This window comes from Lepus europaeus, chromosome 3, assembly GCF_033115175.1.
Source record: "Lepus europaeus isolate LE1 chromosome 3, mLepTim1.pri, whole genome shotgun sequence".
In the NCBI taxonomy this organism is placed as follows: domain Eukaryota; kingdom Metazoa; phylum Chordata; class Mammalia; order Lagomorpha; family Leporidae; genus Lepus; species Lepus europaeus.
In genome coordinates, this window is record NC_084829.1 from 49,225,687 (window position 1) to 49,248,429 (window position 22,743).

General features: G+C 37.9%; 1 protein-coding gene across 1 annotated transcript; it reads left to right on the forward strand.

Moving 5' to 3' along the window:
• The first annotated feature begins 8,412 nt into the window (after positions 1–8,412).
• Positions 8,413–20,801, forward strand: GLYATL3 (glycine-N-acyltransferase like 3). The gene is made up of 5 exons (XM_062187518.1): positions 8,413–8,610; positions 12,709–12,816; positions 14,181–14,307; positions 15,502–15,628; positions 20,062–20,801. The coding sequence occupies exons 1-5, from the start codon at positions 8,479–8,481 to the stop codon at positions 20,483–20,485; spliced, it is 918 nt and encodes a 305-aa protein (XP_062043502.1). The 5' UTR covers positions 8,413–8,478; the 3' UTR covers positions 20,486–20,801.
• The last annotated feature ends 1,942 nt before the right edge of the window (positions 20,802–22,743 follow it).

Consider the following 22,743-nt stretch of genomic DNA (forward strand, 5'->3'; position numbering starts at 1 on the left):
CAACAACAACAAAACAAATAGTCCAGTTAAGAAAAGGGCAAAAGACTTGAACAGGCATTTTTCTTAATTTTTAATTTCTTAATTTTTTTAAAAGAGGTATTTATTTATTTGAAAGGCAGAGCTACAGAGAGGCAGAGGCAGAGAGAGAGAGAGGTCTTCCATCCACTTGTTCACTTCCCAGATATTCCCACAACAGATAGAGCTAGACCAATCTGAACCCAGGAGCCAGGAGCTTCTTTCGGGTCTCCCATGTGGGTGCAGGGGCCCAAGGACTTGAGCCATCTTCTACTGCTTTCCCAGGCCATAGCAGAGAGCTAGATCAGAAGTGGAGCAGCCAGGACTTGAACTGGCACCTATTTGGGATGTTGGCATCGCAGTTGGTGGCTTTACCCTCTACTCCACAGCACTGGCCCCAGGCATTTTTCAAGAGGAAATTCAAATGACATTTCACTTTACCCCAGTTAGCGTGGCTCTCATACAGAAATCAACAAACAAAAAATGCTGGTAAAGATGTGGGGGAAAAGTTACCCTGATCCACTGTTGATGGGAGTGTAAACTGGTACAGCCACTGTGGAAGACACTATGGAGATACCTCAGAAATCTGAATATAGACCTACCATATAATCCAGCCATCCCACTCCTGGGGACTTACCTAAAGGAAAAGAAATCAGCATATAAAAGAACTATCTGTACCCCCATGTTATTTGCAGCTCAGTTGACAATAGCTAAGATATAGAATCAACCCAGATATCCATCAACTGATTACTGGATAAAGAAATTTTGTTATATATACACTATGGAGTATACTCAGCTGTAAAAAAAAAAAAAAAAAAAAAAAAGAAATTCTGTCTTTTACAACAAAATGGATGCAACTGGAAACCATTAAACTTGGTGAAATAAGCCAATCCCAAAAAGACAGTTATATATTTTCCCTGATCTGGGGTAACTATTAGAGTACTCAAAATATAATGTATTGGAGTGAAGTAGACATGTGGAGATGACTGTTTACATGATGATTGTTTACAGCCCTTGTCTCTTCTTTTGAGGAATAGTATTTTCTTCTTCATTCTATTTGTTGAACTCTGTACTTAGTGTAGGGTTAACCTTATGAGTGTTGAGTAAATTGAAAATAAATCTTTGTAAAAATTAAGAGAGGGAGTAGGAGAGAGGAGGAAGAAGGCTTGGAGCATGGATTGGAGGGAGGGTAGGGTGGGAAGTATCACTATATAACTAAATATTTATATATGAAATACATGAAACTTGTATAACTTAAATAAATTTTAAAAATAAAGCAATATCCTCTTGGAAAATAATGCCAAGGAAGACCATTAATAGATGTTAAAGGGAAATAAAGTCTGAAGAAAATTAAGCTTGGCAAGGCAACCGAAAGTAAAAAATATTACAAAATGTCTTGAAATCCATTCACTTGGAAACCTAAAGCTTCCATATTTCTAGAGTGATTAGTCAAATCCTAACTAATTTTTATCATTAATCATGACATGTATAGTAAGTTTTGGTCAGAAGAAGAATGTGCATTTTATATGTCATATCTCTCAGAACATCAGTTTAACAAATTATGAAAAGTCAACCAAAATTTTACTTGCAACTGTTCATATCACCATGCATAAACTGGTCATGCTGCCCTCTTGTGGCTTCAATATGTATATGATCTAACTTTGAGGAATCTACAATATTTTCTTTAAAGGTGACATTTTGATATACTCTTTTTTTGTGTGAAGAATTTAAGGTTTAATTACAGATCTAAGTTAATTTAGATTTCAACTGCACATGGCCCTAATAATTCAGAATGCACTCTTCCTATGTAGTGCCCCCCATGTAAGTTCTCCTGTGCACTGGCCATGCTAAATACTCATATGGGACTGCTCTTCTCTAGTAACTGAAAATGTCAATGCCAGAAAGTTTATATTCTAAGATACATTTTATGGAAGAGAGGAAAATGTAGCAACTGATACAGATAGTGTTTCAAATGAAATTTGGAACTATATATAAGCAAATTCAGTCAATTGTCCTGAGAAAACTAGCTAACCATACAGCATGAGCAGCTTCTTAATGCTAAATAGATTCTAAGTAAAGAAAATCCATACAGTAATAGAAACAAAAAACTGAGTAAATAGTAGGTCTCAGTGTACCAAAAGCCTTATGTGCATGTAAATTAAAATTATAAAGAAAATAAAATATTGCATAAAACTTTGAACATTTTAAAATTAGAATTTTCAAAATGCCTAAACCAAACCAAAGGCAGCATGGAGTAGAAAATACCCACAACATATATAAAATAAAGAAATCAAATCCCTATTAGTGAAGAGCCCTAAGAATATCAATAACAAATAGATTACCAACAACAAAATGATTAATTCTCAAAAGAAAATTTATAAATGGCAAGTATTTGAAAGATGAACAACCTTATAATAATCACATATATCCCTTTTAAAACAATGGAGTGTTTTCACCTATCAGATTGACAAAGATTGGGGGGGTGGAGACCTAGAAGCCAATGTGGCATGGAAAGTAAAGCCACTGCCTGTGACAGTGGCATCTCATAGGTGCTTGTTCCTGTGCTGGCTGCCCTACTTCTGATCCAGCTCCCTGCTGCTGGCATGGGAAAGCAGCAGAAGATGGCTTAAGTGTTTGGGCCCCTGCCACACACATAGGAGAACCAGACGAAGCTCTTGGCTCTTAGCTTCAGTCTGCCCAGCCCTTGCTATTGCAGCCATCTTGGGAGTGAACAGATGGAAGATCTCTCACTCACTCTGTGTGAGTATGTGTGTGTGTGTGTGTAAAACTCTCAAATAAATTTAAAAAAAAACCGAAAGAGAAAATTTCTGAATATATTGGGAAGTGGGTGCCTAGTAATCTGAAGGAAGAGAAGTATATGACAAGAGACTGTGCAGATATTCATGGCAGACCTTAGTGTAATGTCAGTCATCTAAAATTCTATATATGAGCCCTTTCATTTTCTCCTACCCTCTGATATGTTTAACAAACAGGCTTTGTTTAAATATGAGACACCTGCACTGGATCCTATAATTAAGGGATTTACTTTCTTCTATTGGTTTGTATAGAATTTTTTTCATTCTCTGTTTACCAAAAATACCCAGTTGCAGCTGGCAAAATTAGTATTTGAATTGTTCAAGTTGGGTTAGTTTCTAAGCATAAGCCTTGTAAATCCTCTCATGTTTCATTCATTATCAAAAAATATTCAGCTTTGGGAAAGAAGAAAAGCAAAAGCAGAGAGAAATTCAGATTTCTTGGTTGGGCTTTAATCTTTCTAACATGACTGAGCATTTTTTGTGTTCGGACTAGTTTTTCTCGTTAAGGGACTAGTAAATGTATTTCTTCTTTCCTAAGGTACTATGGAACCACTTTCTCTTAGCCTTGCTGTTTGCTGTCCTCATTACTGTGGTCTTTGCTGTGAAGTGGTAGCGTATTAAAGATAGGCTTAAAGTAGCCAAAGTTGTTGTTGTTAAGATTGAACAAAGAGAAAGATGATGAAGAGACAGTATTATTTGCATCCTGCCACTTTCAAGTACCAACTGTCATTGTATTACTTATCCCAGTGTCTTATCCAGTAAAGAATGCCCCAATATTTCTGAAAGATCAAGATGACAAACAGTACCCTCCCATTTGGCCACATTCAAATTGAAGTACACAGTATGCCATTGAGGCATTTGTATTGCTTATTATCCCAAGACAGACTTGGGTATTGTGTGCTGAGTTGCCCAAGTAAGCACTTAGATGGCCGTTGAAATTACAGCCACTTAAGGGAAGTGAATAAATTCTGGATAAATTTTCATTTGAAACAATATAGTAGAGGAATTAAGATTCTCACAACTGTTCTCAATTCCACAAATAACTGCTTTAGACATTAAACTCTCGGGAATTTAGTGCAGCAAAATCATTTTCTTCTGAACAGATTAAAATAACTCAAGAATCAGTACCTGTATCGTGTTTCCTTCTCCTAACCCGCATTTGCCTGGTATTCCCATTCCTTTTTATTCTCTTCCATGAGATCCTGATGAATGGATAGCTTTTGTGTACAGAATATGTACATCTCTAAATAAGATCAGTATTCATTGACTTTTACACCATTAGCCTAAGTGTGATAGGAAGAGAGGAGATGAAAACACTTGTGCTGTGTTTGGGTGATTTTCACCTAACTGATCTCATAAGCGCCTCCCCTTACACAGGTGTGGGCACTTTTTTCTTTTCTCCCTCCCTCTTTTTTCCACTGAGGACTAATTAGGGAAATAGCCTAGAAGTATAAATTTACCACTGATACTAAAGGAGCTATTGCACATTAGTACACAGCTTAAAGACCTCAGTTTCAGATTGTGTACTCAACAACAGGTAAGTATCTTTTCTTTAAAATAATAGTTACAAATTATTGGTATAATTTGTAATTACAGGAAATAATGCAGAAATAGAGAAGTGAAATTCACTGCCTATAGAAAGAATTAATTGCATTTAAGTTCATAGAAAAAGATTATGTTGGTGTGGTTTTGTTTCTTTGTTTTAACATTTTAGACTGGCTTATTTTTTATTAAGTTTAAATTTACAAAACAAAGATCGTGAGGTAGTAGTACAGCTTCCCATATACCCTTCCTCTAATTTCCCCTATTAATACCTCATATTAGTGTGTCACAACTAATGAATCACACCCAGCTTCCCCTGTTTTTTTTTTTTTTTATCCAAACTCCTTTTTTCCCTGCCACCCTTCCCAGCCTTAAGTAATCAGCATCCTACATTCAAATTTTCTTTTTAAGGAAAATAAGCATTACAAAATACTAAATTCTTTTTATTGTGATGAGGGCATAACCAGAGCAATGGAGAAGAGAATAATCCGAACAAAAAACCTATAGTATGAAAATAATTCCTCGCATTGATTGCAAATATTTACAAAAAATCTTATTTCTTAAAAAATGCTCACTACTGCATTTTACATGACATATACTACACCACAAAAACATCTTTTATTTGTTTATAAGAATTAAAAGTTTCTCCAGGGGAAAAATTTTACTTTCATTGTATTATTAATATTAATAAAATATTTTAGGTGCTTGCTCTGCGCTGATGAATACACAAATATCCCACAGAAACTTTAGCTTATAAAACATATATTCCCTTTCCTTGACAAATACATTGGACACCAATTTGGTTAAAGGAGTTACAAATCTTTACCTCCCGATTCTGTAATACATATATGGAGAATCTAATTGAGTGGTAAGAATATGACATTATGATCTAGTAGCTTTCAGTTAATTATCATTATGACTTTCTAATATAATTTTTAAATGTTTAATCCCACTTCTCTGAGAATTTCTGCATTCTGTTTTGTGACATTGTAAAAAAACTTTGAATTTTTAAAAATCTTTGTGTTAACACAGAACATTTGACAAGTTTATGTTGATTTGTCCAATGTTGAGTGTTAATTATAATGTCCTCTCTGTGTGAACCCATGGGAGTGATGCCTCTGATTTTGTCACTCTGAGTAATTTGTTTGTGAGTTGCAAGCTCCTAGTCTAGGAAGAGAGATTGATGCCTGATCAAGGAGAGTTTGGACTGTAAGCAAGAGGAGAGCTGGACTTTAGAGATAGTTTAAGTGAAAAGCAAGTAAAAGCCAAGGAAGAGCACAAGAATAATTTTATAGGCAAATTGCTTCCTGTAACTAATCATGTTTGTTTCTCTCTACATGTTAGCTACTAGAAAGCTTGTAGTCAAAAGTGAGATTTTCCCTCCTGCAAGCACAGTCAATTCTCATTGTTAGTGATACTTAGACTCAATAAAGTCACGTCAGACACTGAATTAGCCAGTATTTGAAACATTGCTTCTAGTGGAAATAGGTTCCAACAGGCCTCTGGTTTCATCAGTCAATACATAACCCTGCTTTCTTTGTGTGCTTTGTATAAAGACTCATTATTTTATATATATATTGTTCATTCATTGTCACTGAACTCATGGCCAAGAACTCACGCCCAACTTACCTAACATATGTATTTTTTCTATAAGGTGCATCAGAGCCTTTTGGAATTAGAAGCACCTGAACAGTTTTTAGCCACTAGGTTTGCGGGCCTTTTTAAACAGAAAAATCACTGGCCAAAAGAACAGAAGTGCAAGCAGTAGAGGATGAAAATTACGCTTTTTACAATACAAGAACTGAAACAAGAAAGCAGATTATTCACTGTTAAACCTCAGCCAGAAGCATGTGTTGGAGGACTCCTATGTTTTGCTGCTCTGCACATGTCTGCAAGTGACTGCAAAACACTACAAGTACTGATTTGGGGTTACAAATTTTAGCAAGTAGGTGAATTCTCAAATATGGAATCTGTGAAAAAGATCAACTGTATGTGTAGTACTGTATTCCATGTGCTTTGCATGATAGCCTCACTTTTGACTCCATATTTTATGCCTCTGTTTTTACCTTGCTATTTTAAGCTTAGTTTTTCTTGATACATTTTATCTATTTTCTTACATGATTTTGGAGCTTTTGGGAACAAACCAGGTAATAAATCAGCAAATCAAAGACTTGTAATTCCTACTCTTTGCATTAGCTGCTGTGCAAAGTATTAGGACATAAAAATCTTCTATACATAATACCTATTAAAGAAATTCATGATCAACTGCTCTACAAAATAATTCCATTTTGAAATGGATTTAATATGAGCATCGAGTAAAAGTAAAATTGTATTTAGAGATTACCCAAGTGGAAAAGAATCAAGCAAATACAAAAATGATGGGAGGATGGCTATTCTTTCTTTGCTCATCTTAAAATCTGGAAACTTAGTCTTTTCAAAGTTTATTATATTGTCTTTACTGGGAGTACTAGGATCCAAAAACTAATTATTATGTGTCTGGTACTGTCCTTGTTCTCGGTATCTCCTGACTTCTGCAGAGAATACAAACACCTCAGTTGAACCACTCAGTAAACTAGTTCCCACAAGGCTTGATTGTAGGCTTCCTAGATCATATTCACATAGTCGTCATAATGGTTTTGCTGTTATTTTTAGGTAGATTATAGTTGAACATTCTGAGTACCTTGTAGTCACCCAGCTATACCACATAGGGAGATCAAATAGCTTTTTCTGTCTGGCAAGTTTATTCTCTACAACAATCCCAGAAGCATCAGGTTCTCATGTCTAGTTTAGTTAACTTCACCATCGTAGTGCTTGACTGCCCAGATTTAAGTGGCTAGCTCCACTACAATGACTGTATGGGAGCTTTTTTTTTTTTCTTTAAATCAGTCAAATCTTTTTTTTTTTTTTTAAGATTAATTTACAATTTGAAGGGCAGAGTTACAGAGGGGCAGAGGCAGAGAGAACTAGAGAGAGAGAGAGAGGTCTTTTATCCACTGGTTCACTCCCCAGATGGCCACAAAGGCCTGAGCTGGGCTGATCTGAAGCCAGAAGCCTGCCATACCACAGTACAGGCCCCAAAATCAGTCAAATCTTGATTGATTAGAGTGCTAGAGGAAAATTTTCTTGCGAACAACACTTCAGGGAAGGTACAGCCCTACAATCTAGAAAATACAAGTGAATAAGAATAGGTGTGCCTGTATATATTATATTTATGACTTCTTTTTTCTTTTCTTAATTTTATGTGGAATGAGTCTTTGCCCATATCAGATTCTTGATCAACTAGGTATTTATCTAGAGACTGTTCCATGTAAGCATGTGAATTTCCCAAGTTTGTCTCTAGTCTTCACCTCACATTGTACTGTTAGAAAATTTTCCCTATTTAACCCCACAATTTTTACCCTGAGCTTCATATTAACCATTCAATGTCTATTTATAATGTTCTTGCTATGTGCCAGGCCTGTAGCAGGTGCTGTGGACACAGTAGAACACAAAGCAGATATGAGCCCCAGCTTCATGCAACTCACAGGCTACCTAAGACAGATTTCTGGGCCAGCGCCATGGCTCACTTGGTTAATCCTCCACCTGCAGCACCAGCATCCCATATGGGCACAGGGTTCTAGTCCCAGTTGCTCCTCTTCCACTCCAGCTCTCAGCTGTGGCCCAGGAGGGTGGTGGAGGATGGCCCAAGTGTTTGGCGTAGCGCCGGCCATAGCGGCCATTTGGGGAGTGAACCAATGGAAGGAAGACCTTTCTCTCTCTCTCTCTCACTGTCTATAACTCTACCTATCAAATTAAAAAAAAAAAAAGATTTCTAAGTCAAAGAAAGCACACATAAATGTAAAATTACAAGTGTTGTAAGTGCCCTGAAGAAAGAGTTGAGTATAATAGTGGGTGTACTGGAAAGACTTAACTCTAATGATTCTCTTATCTGTCGAGGATTAGGTCATTCACACTCTCCATTTCCATGTGTTCTCTCCGTTATCCACCGTAAGGCCTCTCCACTTCCCTTCCTTCCCTCTTCAGAGGAAGCAATGGCGGTCAGAATTATACCCAATGAAAACAGGATATTATTAAACTGAAATGAATGTTAACAGGCAAAAATTAAATGTTCACTTCCAAGTTTCTAACTAGGTGTGGAATTGCAACAGCTCCAGAGAAGATGTTGGTGTTAAATTGTTCTACCAAATTATTGATACTGGAGAAAATATTGAAGAGTCATTTTCCTGAATCACTCAAGGTACTAAAAACTTAAGAATCGTATTTAATTTCTTTATTGTATTAATCCATAATATAATGTTGGGCTTGTGGTTGTTTCTCATTTTTTCTGATAAGACTCTCTAGGGGCACTTGTTAAACATACAGCTTCCCAGCCCTTTCTTGCTAGAAATTAATTCAATTGAATTGTGGGTAAGGCCCAGAGAATTGTATATTTTACAGTCACACTAGATGACTCCTGGACAAATGTAGATAATGCTGGGCTACAATATTTCTAAAATAAATTCAAACTGTTTGACTTTTTAAATGTCAAAGGGTATGAATTAAGGAACCCTTGAAGTTAAGAGGAAAACGATGGTACTAAAGCTCATTGGCAGGGGAGAGGAGTTGTTTTTGAAAGTTTTCTCTTTTTTTCAATATTTACTTATTTTGAAAGTGCTACAGAGAGAGAGAAAGGCACAAAGATCTTCCACATGCTGGGTCACTACCCAGATGGCTTCAGTGGTCAGCACTGGGCCAGACTAAAGCCAGGAACTCCTTCCAGTTCTCCCACATGGGTGACAGAGGCCCAAACGTTTGGCTTATCTTTCACTACTTTGCCCAGGCCCTTAGCAGGGAGTTGGATCAGAAGCGGTGCAGCCGGGACTCCAATCAGTGCCCATTTGGGATGTCAGTGTTGCAGGTTGTGGCTTTCCCACACACTATAACACTGGCCCTGAGGGGGTTTTAGAAAATTATTTTCATTTATTTCAAGATCTTTATTTTTGAATTTTTTAAATGACCCTTGTTTTAAAAGCCTCTATCTGTGCTAAACTTCTGAAGGCTCACTGATAACTCAGCACTGCTATGGAAGTTGTCATTTGTCAAAGATTACAATAAATGTAAGATAGAACTATAATAAGCACTTGATAATGGGAAAGGAAGTACAGAGTGCATTGAAATTTTTCTTAAGGGCTGAATTTTCTAAGCAGAGATAGCCCCCTTGACAGTGCTTTTCAAATGCTAGTGGAATGCAAATCACCCAGGAGGAAAAATCATCAGAATTTTTGAAGAGAGAGACTATTTTTAACAGATACCTTGGGTAATCCTATTCATTAAAACTTGAACAAAAGTGACCTGAATGGGGTCATCTAGTGCACAGAACATGGTGATTGAATCAGGCCATCTTGCCTCACTGATTGTGCTGAAATGGTATGTGGTAGCAAAAATCTGAATAATAATATGGAGTGATGGGTCTGAAAAGTACTAAAAGGACCATCCGACCCAAATTTCCCATTTTGAAGATTGACACTGAGATAAATTAATAATTTAATGGAATAAGATATTAGGCCCCTTTGCTTTAATAACATGCCTAACCAATTCTTCTGCCTGAAATACCTAAAAAAATTTCTTGTTAGCAGACACAGGGCCCCGCTCACTTGGGGTGTCATCAAATGATCAGCCTCCAGCAGGAATTGCTCCAAGGAAAGCTGTATTTTCTTGTGACAAGCAAAAGAGACAGTGGAAAGAAATATTTCCCTAAAGAAACTGCCACATCGAGAAGCAGTTTGCCACATCTTTTGTAGCAAGAGTTAGAGGAGTATCTAGGACAATGAAAAAGGGCAAGAGAGAGGGCTCTCCCTCCCTGAGCAATATACATTTTCATGCATTGTGTGTTCAAAACTATGCCTCTTGCAATTGAAAACAAAAAAGCTCAAGCCAGTAAACTATTTCAGATTCACTGCCCATGATCCTGTGCAGAGTATACCTAAATGGTATACTCTGGATTACAGTTTCACCAACCTTCACAGGGTGGTAAAAGGTGTTAGAGAATAAAAACATAATGAAACTATGGTTTGTCCACTCTTCCTCCAATCTGTGGAGTTTATGACTGTATCTTGTAACCTTGGCTTAGTGTTTAAGTGATAAGATATTCCAAATTTTTTTCACAAGCTCTAACTGCTGACCTGCCCAGGGTCTTTATTTCCTTCTAGCCACTCCCTCTACCCATTCAATGTTTACCCTTTGAATAAATAGCTATTGGTAGAGTTTACTTGTTTGTTTATTTTTAACCAATGCCAAATCTTTACATTGGTTCCAAATCTACAAAAATAAGTTTTTTCTTTCAGAATTTAAATATTGAAAGTTTTTCCGAATTAACTTTCTGAACATTCCAGTCATATGTGGGCCACATTCTTGAATATGGATGTATAGTTTTCTCATATGAAAACATTTTGGTAAACATCACTCTGCCTATGTAAGATGAGCAACCGCAGAATTTAATAATTAACAAAACAAGCATGATCCTTCCAGGTCACTTCAGTCTTTGGATTTGCATTGAGTGTGATCTATGTTACACATTAATATAAGTGAAACTCAACTTGGAAAGACACATTCTGTGACAATGTTTGAGTGAGGTCACAGATTGGTAAAACAAGAATGTTATGTAATGCTTTAGACTAAGGAAAGGTGAGTAATTTAACTTAGTGATAAAGAAAGTAAAAAGTAGATTCCAATGCCCTTATAATTCAAAACATTTTTTGCATGGAAATCTAACACATACTAGAAAGTGCACATAATTATGAAACTCAATTTTCACCAAGCAAATAAATACCTTTGTCTTCAGATGGCACTTCTCCCCACCTGCAATGCTCCTTTCTTTCTTTCTTTTTTTCTTTTTCTTTTTTTTTTTTTTTTTGGACAGGCAGAGTGGACAGTGAGAGAGAGAGACAGAGAGAAAGGTCTTCCTTTTTGCTGTTGGTTCACCCTCCAATGGCCGCTGCGGCCGGCGCATCACGCTGATCCGAAGCCAGGAGCCAGGTGCTTCTCCTGGTCTCCCATGCAGATGCAGGGCCCAAGGACTTGGGCCATCCTCCACTGCACCCCCAGGCCATAGCAGAGAGCTGGACTGGAAGAGGGGCAACCGGGACAGAATCCAGTGCCCCAACCGGGACTAGAACCCGGGGTGCTGGCGCCACAGGCGGAAGATTAGCCTGTTGAGCCATGGCGCCCGGCCAATGCTCCTTTCCCCACTCCCCCAAAACGATCAAAATCCTGACTTTCAAAAGCATAATTTAGTCTTGCCTGTTGTTGAATGAAGTATAAATCGGATCACACAAGAAGTGTCTGTTATTGTGTCTAGCTTCTTTTACTTAACTTCTTGTGTGTTTGTGACATTCATAGTGAGTCCATGTAGTTGTAGTCTATTCCTTTTCATTGCAGTTTTGTTATCCATGGAATGAAAATACCACAATTTATTTGTTCATCCCCCTGTTAGTGGGCATTTAAATTGTTTCCAGTTTTTGTTTATTATAAAAATGATGTGAGCATTGGCAAATAGCTCAGCCATCCTTATTAATACCATAACTTTCTTGAACTTTTATAAGCATAAGCATATATCTGACATATAAAAATTGTTTTGTAAGACAGACATTTTTCTTAGTGGACCAATAAATCGTGAAATGCCACAGAATAAAATTCTAATGTTATCCCAATATTGTTCAGTCACCAAACATCAGAATCAGCTGTATTGAGCTTCATAAATACAATAATGAATAAGGCAGAGCTTTGACACACAGGGAATGCTTGTAAAGCCTGCCCCAACAAATCTGGAATGCAAGTGTTTATTTTTTAAATAAGGGTTTATATCACCTGCCAATGACGTTTGATTTAGTTCAGAATTGGAGAAGTTATATCTCACAGATTGTTTTCAAATAATATTGTCAACTTCAAAAGAGATGGGCATCCAAATTATCTATGGAACTTTTCTAAATATGTGTGAGCCTTAAATCGACATAGTCACTTCTGACTCATTCCACAAGTATTTATTGCCCACCTAGGTGTCAAGCACCCACCCAGAAAACCTATCAGTTTGGTACCTGTTGCTATTATACTGTAAGAACATAAATTTGGAGTTTCACAGATTTCTGTATATGTTTTTAATCAGTTTCCATGTGCACTGTGTTAAAATAACAATAGAGAAATTTGTATGTATGTATATTGTGTGAGTGTGTGTGAATATATTTGCAGTTTCCCCTCTCTGCTATGACTGTATGGTAGAACAGGAAATGAAGAAGGTGAGATGCAATTGAAACAGCTGTTTTTGACTTGACAAACCAAACCCTAACGTTGTCTGGCTCAGGTTTTTGGAGCAGTGATGAATATAAATCGTGGGAATCCCTTTCAAAAGGAAGTGATATTGGATTCATGGCCAAACTTCAAAGTTGTTATCACTCGGCGACAAAAACAGGTACAGTTTTGAAAGGAAATAAAAATAAATTGATATCGTGGTGTGAATAGTTAGCCTGGCAGTTTAAATGCTGGTTGGGATTCTCATGTCCTACATTGGAGAGCCTGAGTTCCATGCCTGACCCCAGCTTCCTGCTAATACAAACCCTGGGAAGCAGCAGTGATAGCTCAAGTGGTTGGGTTCATGTCACTCACAAGGAAAACCTAGACTGAGTTCCTGGCTCCTAGGAACTTTTACTTCGTCCTGGCCCTTGTGGATATCTGGAGTGTGAATCAGTGATGGTATCTCTGTCTGGTTCATTCTCTCTCTCTCTCTGATTCTCAAATAAATTAATAAAACAGTAAAAGAACTGGCATCAACTGGAAAGAAATGACTTATATAGAGTATAATATAACTATAGCCATATGTATTATATTAATATGCTACATATTTTACCATTAGTTTCTTAATTTGGCTTCAGAGTGTCATGGATATGAAAGATCAATAGCCCAAACAATAAAGTATTTTCTTAGTGTTTCCAAATCTCTAGAAGCATAAAGCACACATGGCTGATTTGTAGATACTAGCTTTTCCACTGGATGAATGATTCCTTGTGATTAGTGACTTTGGTCATGTTAGTAAATAGGAAAGATTGAAAAGAAAACATCCACCTCATTCTTCTGAGGCCAGAGAGAAGGTCAAGTGACCAAAGATGTACTGTCCTGACCACACTGGGAAGATTCTGAGAGTTCTGACTCTCAAAGGTAGATACATTGAGTTTTACCCTTATAAATAAATGAAATCCTGTAAAATGTGAAATAAAACTCAGTATTGTAGAGTAGCAGATAAAGCCTCCCCCTGTGACACTGGCATACCATATGAGTGCTGGTTTGAGTCCCAGCTACTCTGTTTCCAATCCAGCTCCCTGCTAATGGCCTGGGAAAGCAGCAGAAGATGGCCCAATTGTTTGGGCCTCTGCCACCTATGTGGGAGACTCAGATGAAGCTCCTGACTCCTGGTTTCAGCCTGACCCAGCCCTAGCTGTTGGAATCATCTGGAGAGTGAACCAGCAGATGGAAGATCGATGGATCGATATATATATCTCTCTCTCTCAAATAAATAAATAAATAAGTAGATCTTTTTAAAATGTGAAGTATGTCTTAAAACCTTCCTAATCTTAGGAAAAAGGAGTCAAGCAAAAGTTTCAAAATATCTTCTTACCCTCACTACAACATTTTAGCCTAATGCCCACCTCCCTGTTAGGTAGCTGATTTTGATCATGTAAAATTATATAGGCTTGTCCAACTAATAATATCAAATCTACTTAGAATTTGAGTTTTGCAGAGAATATGTTTATGTTTTTCTGATTACGTCTTCCGTCCTAGACTGAGATGGATAACCTTGACCATTACACTAATGCCTATGCTGTGTTCTACAAGGATATTAGGGCTTACCAACAGTTACTAGAAGAACATGATGTTATTAACTGGGACCAAGTTTTTCAAATACAAGGTGAGGTTATTATGCAGTCATGTTTTTCTCCTTTTTACCATGTATATAGTTATTTTATATATATAAGATATAGGTATACATATAGATATACACACATTCACAAACACATATACATACATTTTATGTCTTTACTATTTCTGTGTTTTAGTGTTACAAGAACGCCTTTGTTTAGCACTGCCTACTTTTTCTCAGAGTCTTTCGAGTTACTTAAATGTCATTTAGTGCTATGATATGGGATGCCAGCCATAGTGTCTGTGATTTTTAATGGCATTAACTGGAATGGCATTAACCTGCTTGTTTTCAGTGGCTTAATTTTATGAGGAAAGAGCCAAGTTTTAGATAAAATACTGTATTTACCATGCCTTCCAACTCCTGTGTTCAAAAAGTCTTAGGGCCGTGCTTAGAAGACATTCACCGAAGAGGAAGAAACAAGCCCCACTACATAAGGAAGGAAGAGGAGAAGTCTATGCCTCAGTTTCTAGAGGGCTCAGTCAGTCAGGAAATACTGAAAAGGACACAGTAGATCGGATCTGGAAAGGTAAAGAAGAGTCCTGCTGGAAGCTCTATGAGAACAGAGACCACACCATTTCCATGTACCAACGTGAAGCCGTGCCCAGCACAGGGCTTTATATACACAAGTACTGAATAAAGATTTATAGATAACATAGGATAGCTGTGATAAACAAGTGAGATCTGAGTGATTTAAGTTCAGGATAAGCCTCACTAGCACTGAGCTTACACCTCCGATGCTGCAACTTACATTTTGTCAACACACTAGAAGAGAATCTTTCAAATTGGTTTACTATACCAGACAAGTCTACACTCTTACACTTCCACCTATATGGTAAGTCACAGACTTTAGAGTTATGAAACATGATCCATCACTTCAAAAGGCTTAAGTTAATCTGAGGAGTCAAAAAATTAAAAACTTCTACAAAAAATTACAAATTCTTACCAGAAATTTCCATAAAAGGTCACAGTGGGTGGTCATAATGAGCATCATGATGGAAATTGGAAAATTCTACAAAATTTTGAAAATAAGACAGGGAATACGTGTAATAGTCTATATATAAAGTAGTTAGAATAACACAGGTGGAAAAAGTGTTATTAACGATACTCTATATAAAATATAACAAATTTCCTTTATGCTTTTTCAGATAAAATCTCTACATCTCTGTTTATGTCTTTATTCAGGTCTTCAGAATGAGTTATATGATGTTTCCAAAGCTGTTGCCAATTCGAAACAGTTGGATGTAAAACTAACTTCCTTTAAGGCTGTTCATTTTTCTCCTGTTTCATCTCTGCCAGATACCCAATTTCTGTATGTAAATAAAGTTCTGAACTTGGGGCAAGACTTAGAGCTATAGAAGGATAGATAGAAGTCATTTTGGACTTGGGTCATTGAGACTAAATTTTTGAGTGTTTGAATGTGTGTGTGTATGAGTGTGAAGCGATTGAGACAGAGTACCAATTGTTTTTCTCTTCCCTGTACTTAAATACTCAATTTCCTTAAAAACCAAATCAGTGTTTTTATCTATTATTAGGAATTAACTCAAGATACTTGTTATTTTTATAATATACATAGAAAAATCATTCTTTTGTGTCCTGATCTTCAAAAAAGTTTTACATAATCTCTATTGTCTGTGTTCAAAGTTGTCGTTTTTGTTGATGTCATGACACTGTATAATTTTGGTGAGCTTTCTAGAGACAAGCACAGAATGTGTGAAGTCTATTAGCCTTCTTATAAAACTTGGAAATGGCTAAATAGTATTATTCTTATTATTCCATTTGTTAAGAAGTAAGGTAATCACAGGAATAAATTAGGCAGCCAGGCAATAATCCTACGAAGTCTATTTCCAGAATTCAGTACTTCCAAATGGGTTATTTCTATCTTCATTCATTCTGCTTCTATCGTGTGTTAGAGTCCCTGTTTGTCATTTACTAACTGTCTTCTCTTCAGCTTAACCTTTCTGAGCCTCAGTCTATTCTCAAAAATTAAATTAGAAGATCTTCTTTACTGTTTTGGGGGTAAGAAGCTGAAGTAAGTTACTTGAAAGGTACCCCCTTCAGTAAATATTAGTTTTCTTCACCTCTGTGGTGAATTTTTAAGTTATTGTTGAGCAAAACAAGACTAAACTTAAAGAAGAGTGGGCATTCTAAGTCATAGGAAAGGAACTGGATTTTCTTTTTATTGCCTTTGCATTTCATAAATTTGAGGAAGAAAGAGAGAGAGAGGCAGAGATAGAGGGAGTACTTCCATCTGCTAATTCATTCCCCTCCCCCCAAAGCTTGCAACAGTCAGGGCTAGGCCACGGGCAAAGCTGGGAGCCAGGAAACTCAATCCAAGACTCTCATGTGAGTGGCAAAGACCTAACCATGGAGCCATCACTCCTGCCTCCCAAGGTCTACCTTGGCAAGAAGCTAAAATCAGAAGCCAGAGCCAGGAATGCAACCCAGGCACTCCAATATGCAACATGGGCATCTTTAACCCCTAGGTTTAATACCTACTCCATATTGTTTTTAAATTATTAAAAATTCTAAATTATGCAAAAATTGAGAGAATAATATAAAGAACCTCTCACCATTATTTGGTTAATCTTGTTTAGTTCATACTCTTATATACTTTTTTCCAATTCTTTGTATTGTCTTGAAGGAAATGTTCCAGATATTATCCTTAAATAGTTCAAGATGTGTCACTAAAAGTGATGTTTTCTTTTGAAAAAAAAAAAAGAAAGCAAAAATTTAATATCACTCATCTATCAAGGCTCCACCAGACCGCTCACTGGCTGTGTAATTCACTAGGTTGACTCATAAGACTCAGCAAATATAGTCATACTGATTGCTATGGTTGATTACAATGAAACCATGCAAAGCAAAATCAACACAAGGAAAAGATAGATGGATAAAGTCCAGAGAAATCTAGGCTGAAGCTTTCAAAAGTCCTTTCCTTGTGGAGTCACATAGAATGTGCTTAATTCCTCAGCAATGAATTATGATAACATATGTGAAATACTGTAAGGGCCGGAGCTATGGTGTAGCAGGTAAAGCTGCCGTCTACAGTGCTGGCATATCATATGGGTGCCAGTTTGAGTCCTGGCTATTCCACTTCCAATCCTGCTCTCTGCTATAGCCTAGGAAAGCAGTAGAAGATGGCCCAAGTCCTTGGGCCCCTGTACCCACATGGGAGACCTGGAAGAAGCTCTTGGCTCCTGGCTTCAGATTGGCGCAGCTCCTACCATTGTGGCCATCTGGGGAGTGAACCAGAAGATGGAAGACCTCTCTCTCTCTCTGCCTCTGCCTCTGCCTCTCTATAGTTCTGCCTTTCAAACAAATATTTTTAAAAGGAAGGGAGGGAGGGAGGGAGGGAGGAAGGAAGGAAGGAAGGAAGGAAGGAAGGAAGGAAGGAAGGAAGGAAGGAAGGAAGGAAGGAAGGAAACTATCTACCAAGGAAGCTCATTAGACTCAGTGCCAAAGATCTTTATTGGAGGCATCCTCTGCCTAGCACAGTCCAAATTCCTAGAGTCCCAGAAAGAATCCAGGTGCTCAGAATAAACCACATAGTTTGAACAGTTTAATCACAGTAAGACCATCAGTTACTTATGTCAGTCCTGGAAATGGTGAGACACCACTCAGATCCCAGACACCACTCCAGATAGGCAATCTGGCCTTTCTAAGGATAATGGCCTCAAGCCCATTATGTTAACTCTTTTCTGCATAACCCCTTAAAATTTTGTTGACAATATTTAGCATTCACATTTCCAAATTATCATATTTTTAAAAGTGAATGAACATCCAAATAAAGTCCATACATTGGGATTGGTTAATATATCTGAAGTTATTGTGGCATATAGGTTTCCCTTCAACTTTTATTTCTTACATAACTTTTTTGTTGAAGATACCAGGCCATTTGTCCTTTTGAATTTCCACTCACTGTCGTATCCTTGAGGTGTTATTTAATATTTTCCTCTTTCTCTAATCAGGCCTTTTAAAAATTGGGTTTTTGTTATTTATTTTTTTAATTTATTTTTAATTGACATAATAATAGTACATATTTATGGGGCACAGTGTGCTATTTCAATACCATGTATATAATGTGTAATGATAAAATTAGGCAATTGATATAGCAATCTCATTTATCATTACTTTGTGAAGTAAAATTTTAGCTTGAACCATTCTCTTCTGCAAAGGAAGTAGACAATTTGGTTTTAATGTCTAAGCCATTACTAAGTCATTACTCAAGATCTAAGTCATTACTCAAATTTGTAGACTCTGTTTTGAATATCTTGCTCTCAGTTGCAAGATCAAAGTCTAATGCTACTATTCCTAAAACATTTTCTTGGCAGAGTTTTTGTTTGCAGCCACATTTATGCCTGAGGCTTCTTTGCCCTTGCTTTAAAGTTTGTTTTCAAAAATTGGATTGAAAATGCTATCAAACCAGTTATATTTGTTTTTACTCAGGCTTCATGGAGAGCTGACTAGCCCAGTGCCAAAGCTGACAGTATGCCTGAAATGTGAGCTAACATCACACAGCCCCTAGAAAAAGAAAACACAAATTTATATTAATTTATGTTTTATAAAAATTAAAATAAAGCGAAAAAATCAAAAATAATTATAGCAAGAGTAATATTACTAGTCTGTTACCAATAACTGAGGATGGTCTTGTGATACTGATAACTACAAGAAAGAAAACAAATTCTGAGGCATGATCAGCCTTATGGGTTTTCAACTAAGTAATTTGTTTCAGTTCTTAGGAATTGCACCAATTCCTTTTTAAAAAAAAAATTAACATTAGAGATTTTATACAGTAAATTAATAGAAACATATAACATTGGAGTAAGTAGGTTGAAAGGCCTATAAATATGGACCAATTGGGGCTGGTGCAGCCTCCCTCCTGCAGCTCCAGCATCTTTTATGGGCGCAAGTTCATGTCCTGGCTGCTACTCTTCTGATCCAGCTCTTTGCTATGGCCTGGGAAAACAGTAGAAGATGGCCCAAGTGCTTGGGCTCCTGTACCCATGTGGACGTCCCAGAAGAAGCTCCTGGCTCCTGGCTTCAGATCAACCCAGCTCCAGCCATTGCGGCCATTTGGGGAGTGAAACAGCAGATGGAAGACCTTTCTCGCTCTCTCTCTCCCTCTCTCTCTCTGTAACTCCACCTTTCAAATAAGTCTTTAAAAAAAAAAAATCAGAGCACTTTCTCTAGGCTAGATGTAGTAGCAAAGTAGAGAGAAATCAGTTGATTGTCTGAAGGTAGATATCTGCCTTATTTAGGCGTGGTGTCATGAGGCATTTGCCTTATTGGAGCATGATTTGATAACTTAGCTGCCCGTGATTGGCTCTAGCTTGGCTGCTTGTAACTGGATGAAATTCAGCTCTTTGTTATACTCCTGGTTATGTTTTGATTTGTTTACAAATCAAGTAAGTTGCAGTTGGTTGTATACCAGTATAGTGGACTTATAGTATGGAGGAAACCTTAGGCCTAACTTTCCAACTGAAACACATTCCTTAATCTATACTGAGGACAAAAACAAGTGATCATAAAATTAGAAGATTTAATTTGGTTTAAGTATCTTGTCTTATCCGAAATGAAACCCTGAAAGTTGCTTATAAGTGATAAATGGTAGATTCCAACTCACTTAGTGTCGGACATTGTCCCAGGAATAGTGTCTCAGTTTGAATCAGTATGAAGAGATTTATTTAAAGTCACATAATTTTGTGCTCATATTTCTTCCTGTGCCAATTTTTTTTTTCCTAGAACGGGGTCTTCCCCACGACTAACCTACCTGAGTGTTGCTGATGCTGATCTACTCAACCAGACTTGGTCAAGGGGCGGCAATGAGCAGTGTCGCCGATACATTGCCAACCTCATCTCCTGCTTCCCCAGTGTGTGTGTTCGTGATGACAAGGGAAAGCCAGTTTCCTGGGCTATCACAGATCAGTTTGCCACCATGTGCCATGGCTATACCCTGCCTGATCATCGTAGAAAAGGTTATAGCCGGCTGGTGGCCCTCACGCTGGCCAGGAAGTTGCAAAGCCGAGGATTCCCATCTCAGGGAAATGTCCTGGATGACAACAAGGCATCTATAAGCCTCCTGAAGAGTGTCCATGCTGAGTTCTTGCCTTGTCGTTTTCATAGGCTTATTCTCACCCCAAAAGCTTTCTCTGGTCTAATTCAGTGAAACTCCAATAATCTTCTTACTTTACTTGAACGTATGCACACTCTTACATGGCAACGAGAGGTAATTAAAAGCAAAATAAGGAGAGAACCTTGGGTTGTTGAAAGGGGCATGGAAAAGACATACTCGGTTAGCCTGAGGAGCCTTGATTATTCCCAGCTCAGCTTTCCGTGGTAAATAACAGCAAGGATCAGCAGGAGCTGTCATTGACAAGGGACAAATGATTATCCTCCTTGAGGATCCACTGGAGGAAAAAATTCCTGAAGTCAGAAGCTCTTAGCACAGTAGCAGGAATGACTGCCTGTGAATAAATGATTTAACAAAGGACTTTGCGGCTACTGCTTTATTGTTGAGTTTTTTTTTTTTTTAACTTTTATTTAATGAATATAAATTTCCAGTGTACAGCTTATGGATTACAATGGCTTCCCCCCCCCCATAACTTCCCTCCCACCCGCAACCCTCCCCTCTCCCGCTCCCTCTCCCCTTCCATTTGCATCAAGATTCATTTTCAATTCTCTTTATATACAGAAGATCAATTTAGTATAAAGATTTCAACAGTTTGCACCCACATAGAAACACAAAGTGAAACATACTGTTTGAGTACTAGTTATAGCATTAAATCACAATGTGCAGCACATTAAGGACAGAGATCCCACATGAGGAGCAAGTGCACAGTGGCTCCTGTTGTTGACCCAACAAATTGACACTCTAGTTTATGGCGCCAGTAACCACCCTAGGCTGTCGTCATGAGTTGCCAAGGCTATGGAAGCCTTCCAAGTTTGCCGACTCTGATCATATTTAGACAAGGTCATAAAAGACAGAGTGAGGATAGTAACCAATGATCCTAAGGGTGGCATTTACCAGGTTTGAACAATTATACAGCATTAAGTGGGGAAGAGGACCATCAGTACACACAGGTTGGGAGTAGAGCCATTGGTGGTACAGTAGAGGTTATGATTACACAGGAATGAGGCCCAAGTATGTTAGACAGGGTCTAGAACAAAGGACAGAGTCATTATTAGAGGAGCTAAGAAAGGTGCTGTCTAAGCTACAATGAAGTTTTCTGATTGAGAGGCAAATAGAACCTGATAGAAGGGGCTTGATAATAATCTGGTGGGCTTTAGGCCTTGTAAATTCAGAGGCCCAGACCTACCTATCTCTTCACATGGGGTATATCCTAAGGGAGGTGTGAATCTCCTAGGGGAAGGCACTCTGTTGACTTTCATTACTTGGCTGGCCTGGGAGGAGAGCTGGCCAGGTAAAGGCAGGTGGCATCTCTAACAAGAAATTTACAGTTCTGCCTTCAATGTTGCTGACCCTACTTGACCATCCCCTCAGCTGCAGTGGTCACTTTGGAAGTTGGGCTGAGTGAAGGGCTTTTCAGCTTAGAGCCAATCAGATCTGTGGCTCTGACCTGGGCATCCTTCGACTCCAGGGCAGGTCCATTTCCAGTGATCCAACTCTTGGCAGAGCTGCCAGGGCTCTTCACAAGCTGACTTCTGCTGAAGCCCAGGCTTACCATTTTGAAAGCCACTGCAGTGGACTGGCCTGTTGGGTCTCCTTGAGGGCAGATCACTGTACAGATCAGCCATTAATAGGCCTGCCACCCATTGCTTCTGATGCCTAGCTTTCTTTTCCTCCTGGTTTGTGTTAAAGCAGACCAGAGGATGCAAGTCAAGGGAGTGCTCAAGTCTCATCTCTAATCTTCGGTGGCCTGAACTACAAGTCTATAGTCACAGGCATGTTCTGTAGTAGTTTTTCTAAGGTAGTCTAGAGAAAGTTGACTTAACCATATATAAAATATTGGTTTCATATCCTCATCAAGTCTACGAAATCCTCACTGTAATGACAATGGAAAATCCAGTGTTTATTCTGAGAAAAGGAAAAAACTTGCTAAAGTAGAGCACATTTTCATAATAATAAAAAAAAAGACACCTTGAGAATGAATATAATCTGAGGTCATCCTGAGCCAGTGGTTACCTGGAAACTTATCCTTGGAGGCAGAGGGAAGAGCACTAGTAACCAGAGTCCATAAATCTCTTGGGAGAATATGGTCTAGTTTCTACCCCAGGGATGTTATTATCTTTAGCATTGATTAAGCATAGGTTACTTCTGCCTGTTATATGGCAATATTATTATAGCCTTATTTCCTTTCTAGGGATATTTTGCCTATTATTTAACATTTAGCTATGTTCTGATGATTGCACCAAACACTGGATATATATAACCTAATCCTTGTGAAAGATGGGATCCCCTATTTG

Excerpts from the sequence above, each read along its gene's own strand:
- GLYATL3 (XM_062187518.1), top strand. The coding sequence starts at position 8,479 with ATGTTCACTTCCAAGTTTCTAACTAGGTGTGGAATTGCAACAGCTCCA. Across the intron at positions 8,611-12,708 it reads ATTTTCCTGAATCACTCAAG|GTTTTTGGAGCAGTGATGAA; the intron begins GTACTAAAAACT and ends TGTCTGGCTCAG. Across the intron at positions 12,817-14,180 it reads TCACTCGGCGACAAAAACAG|ACTGAGATGGATAACCTTGA; the intron begins GTACAGTTTTGA and ends CTTCCGTCCTAG.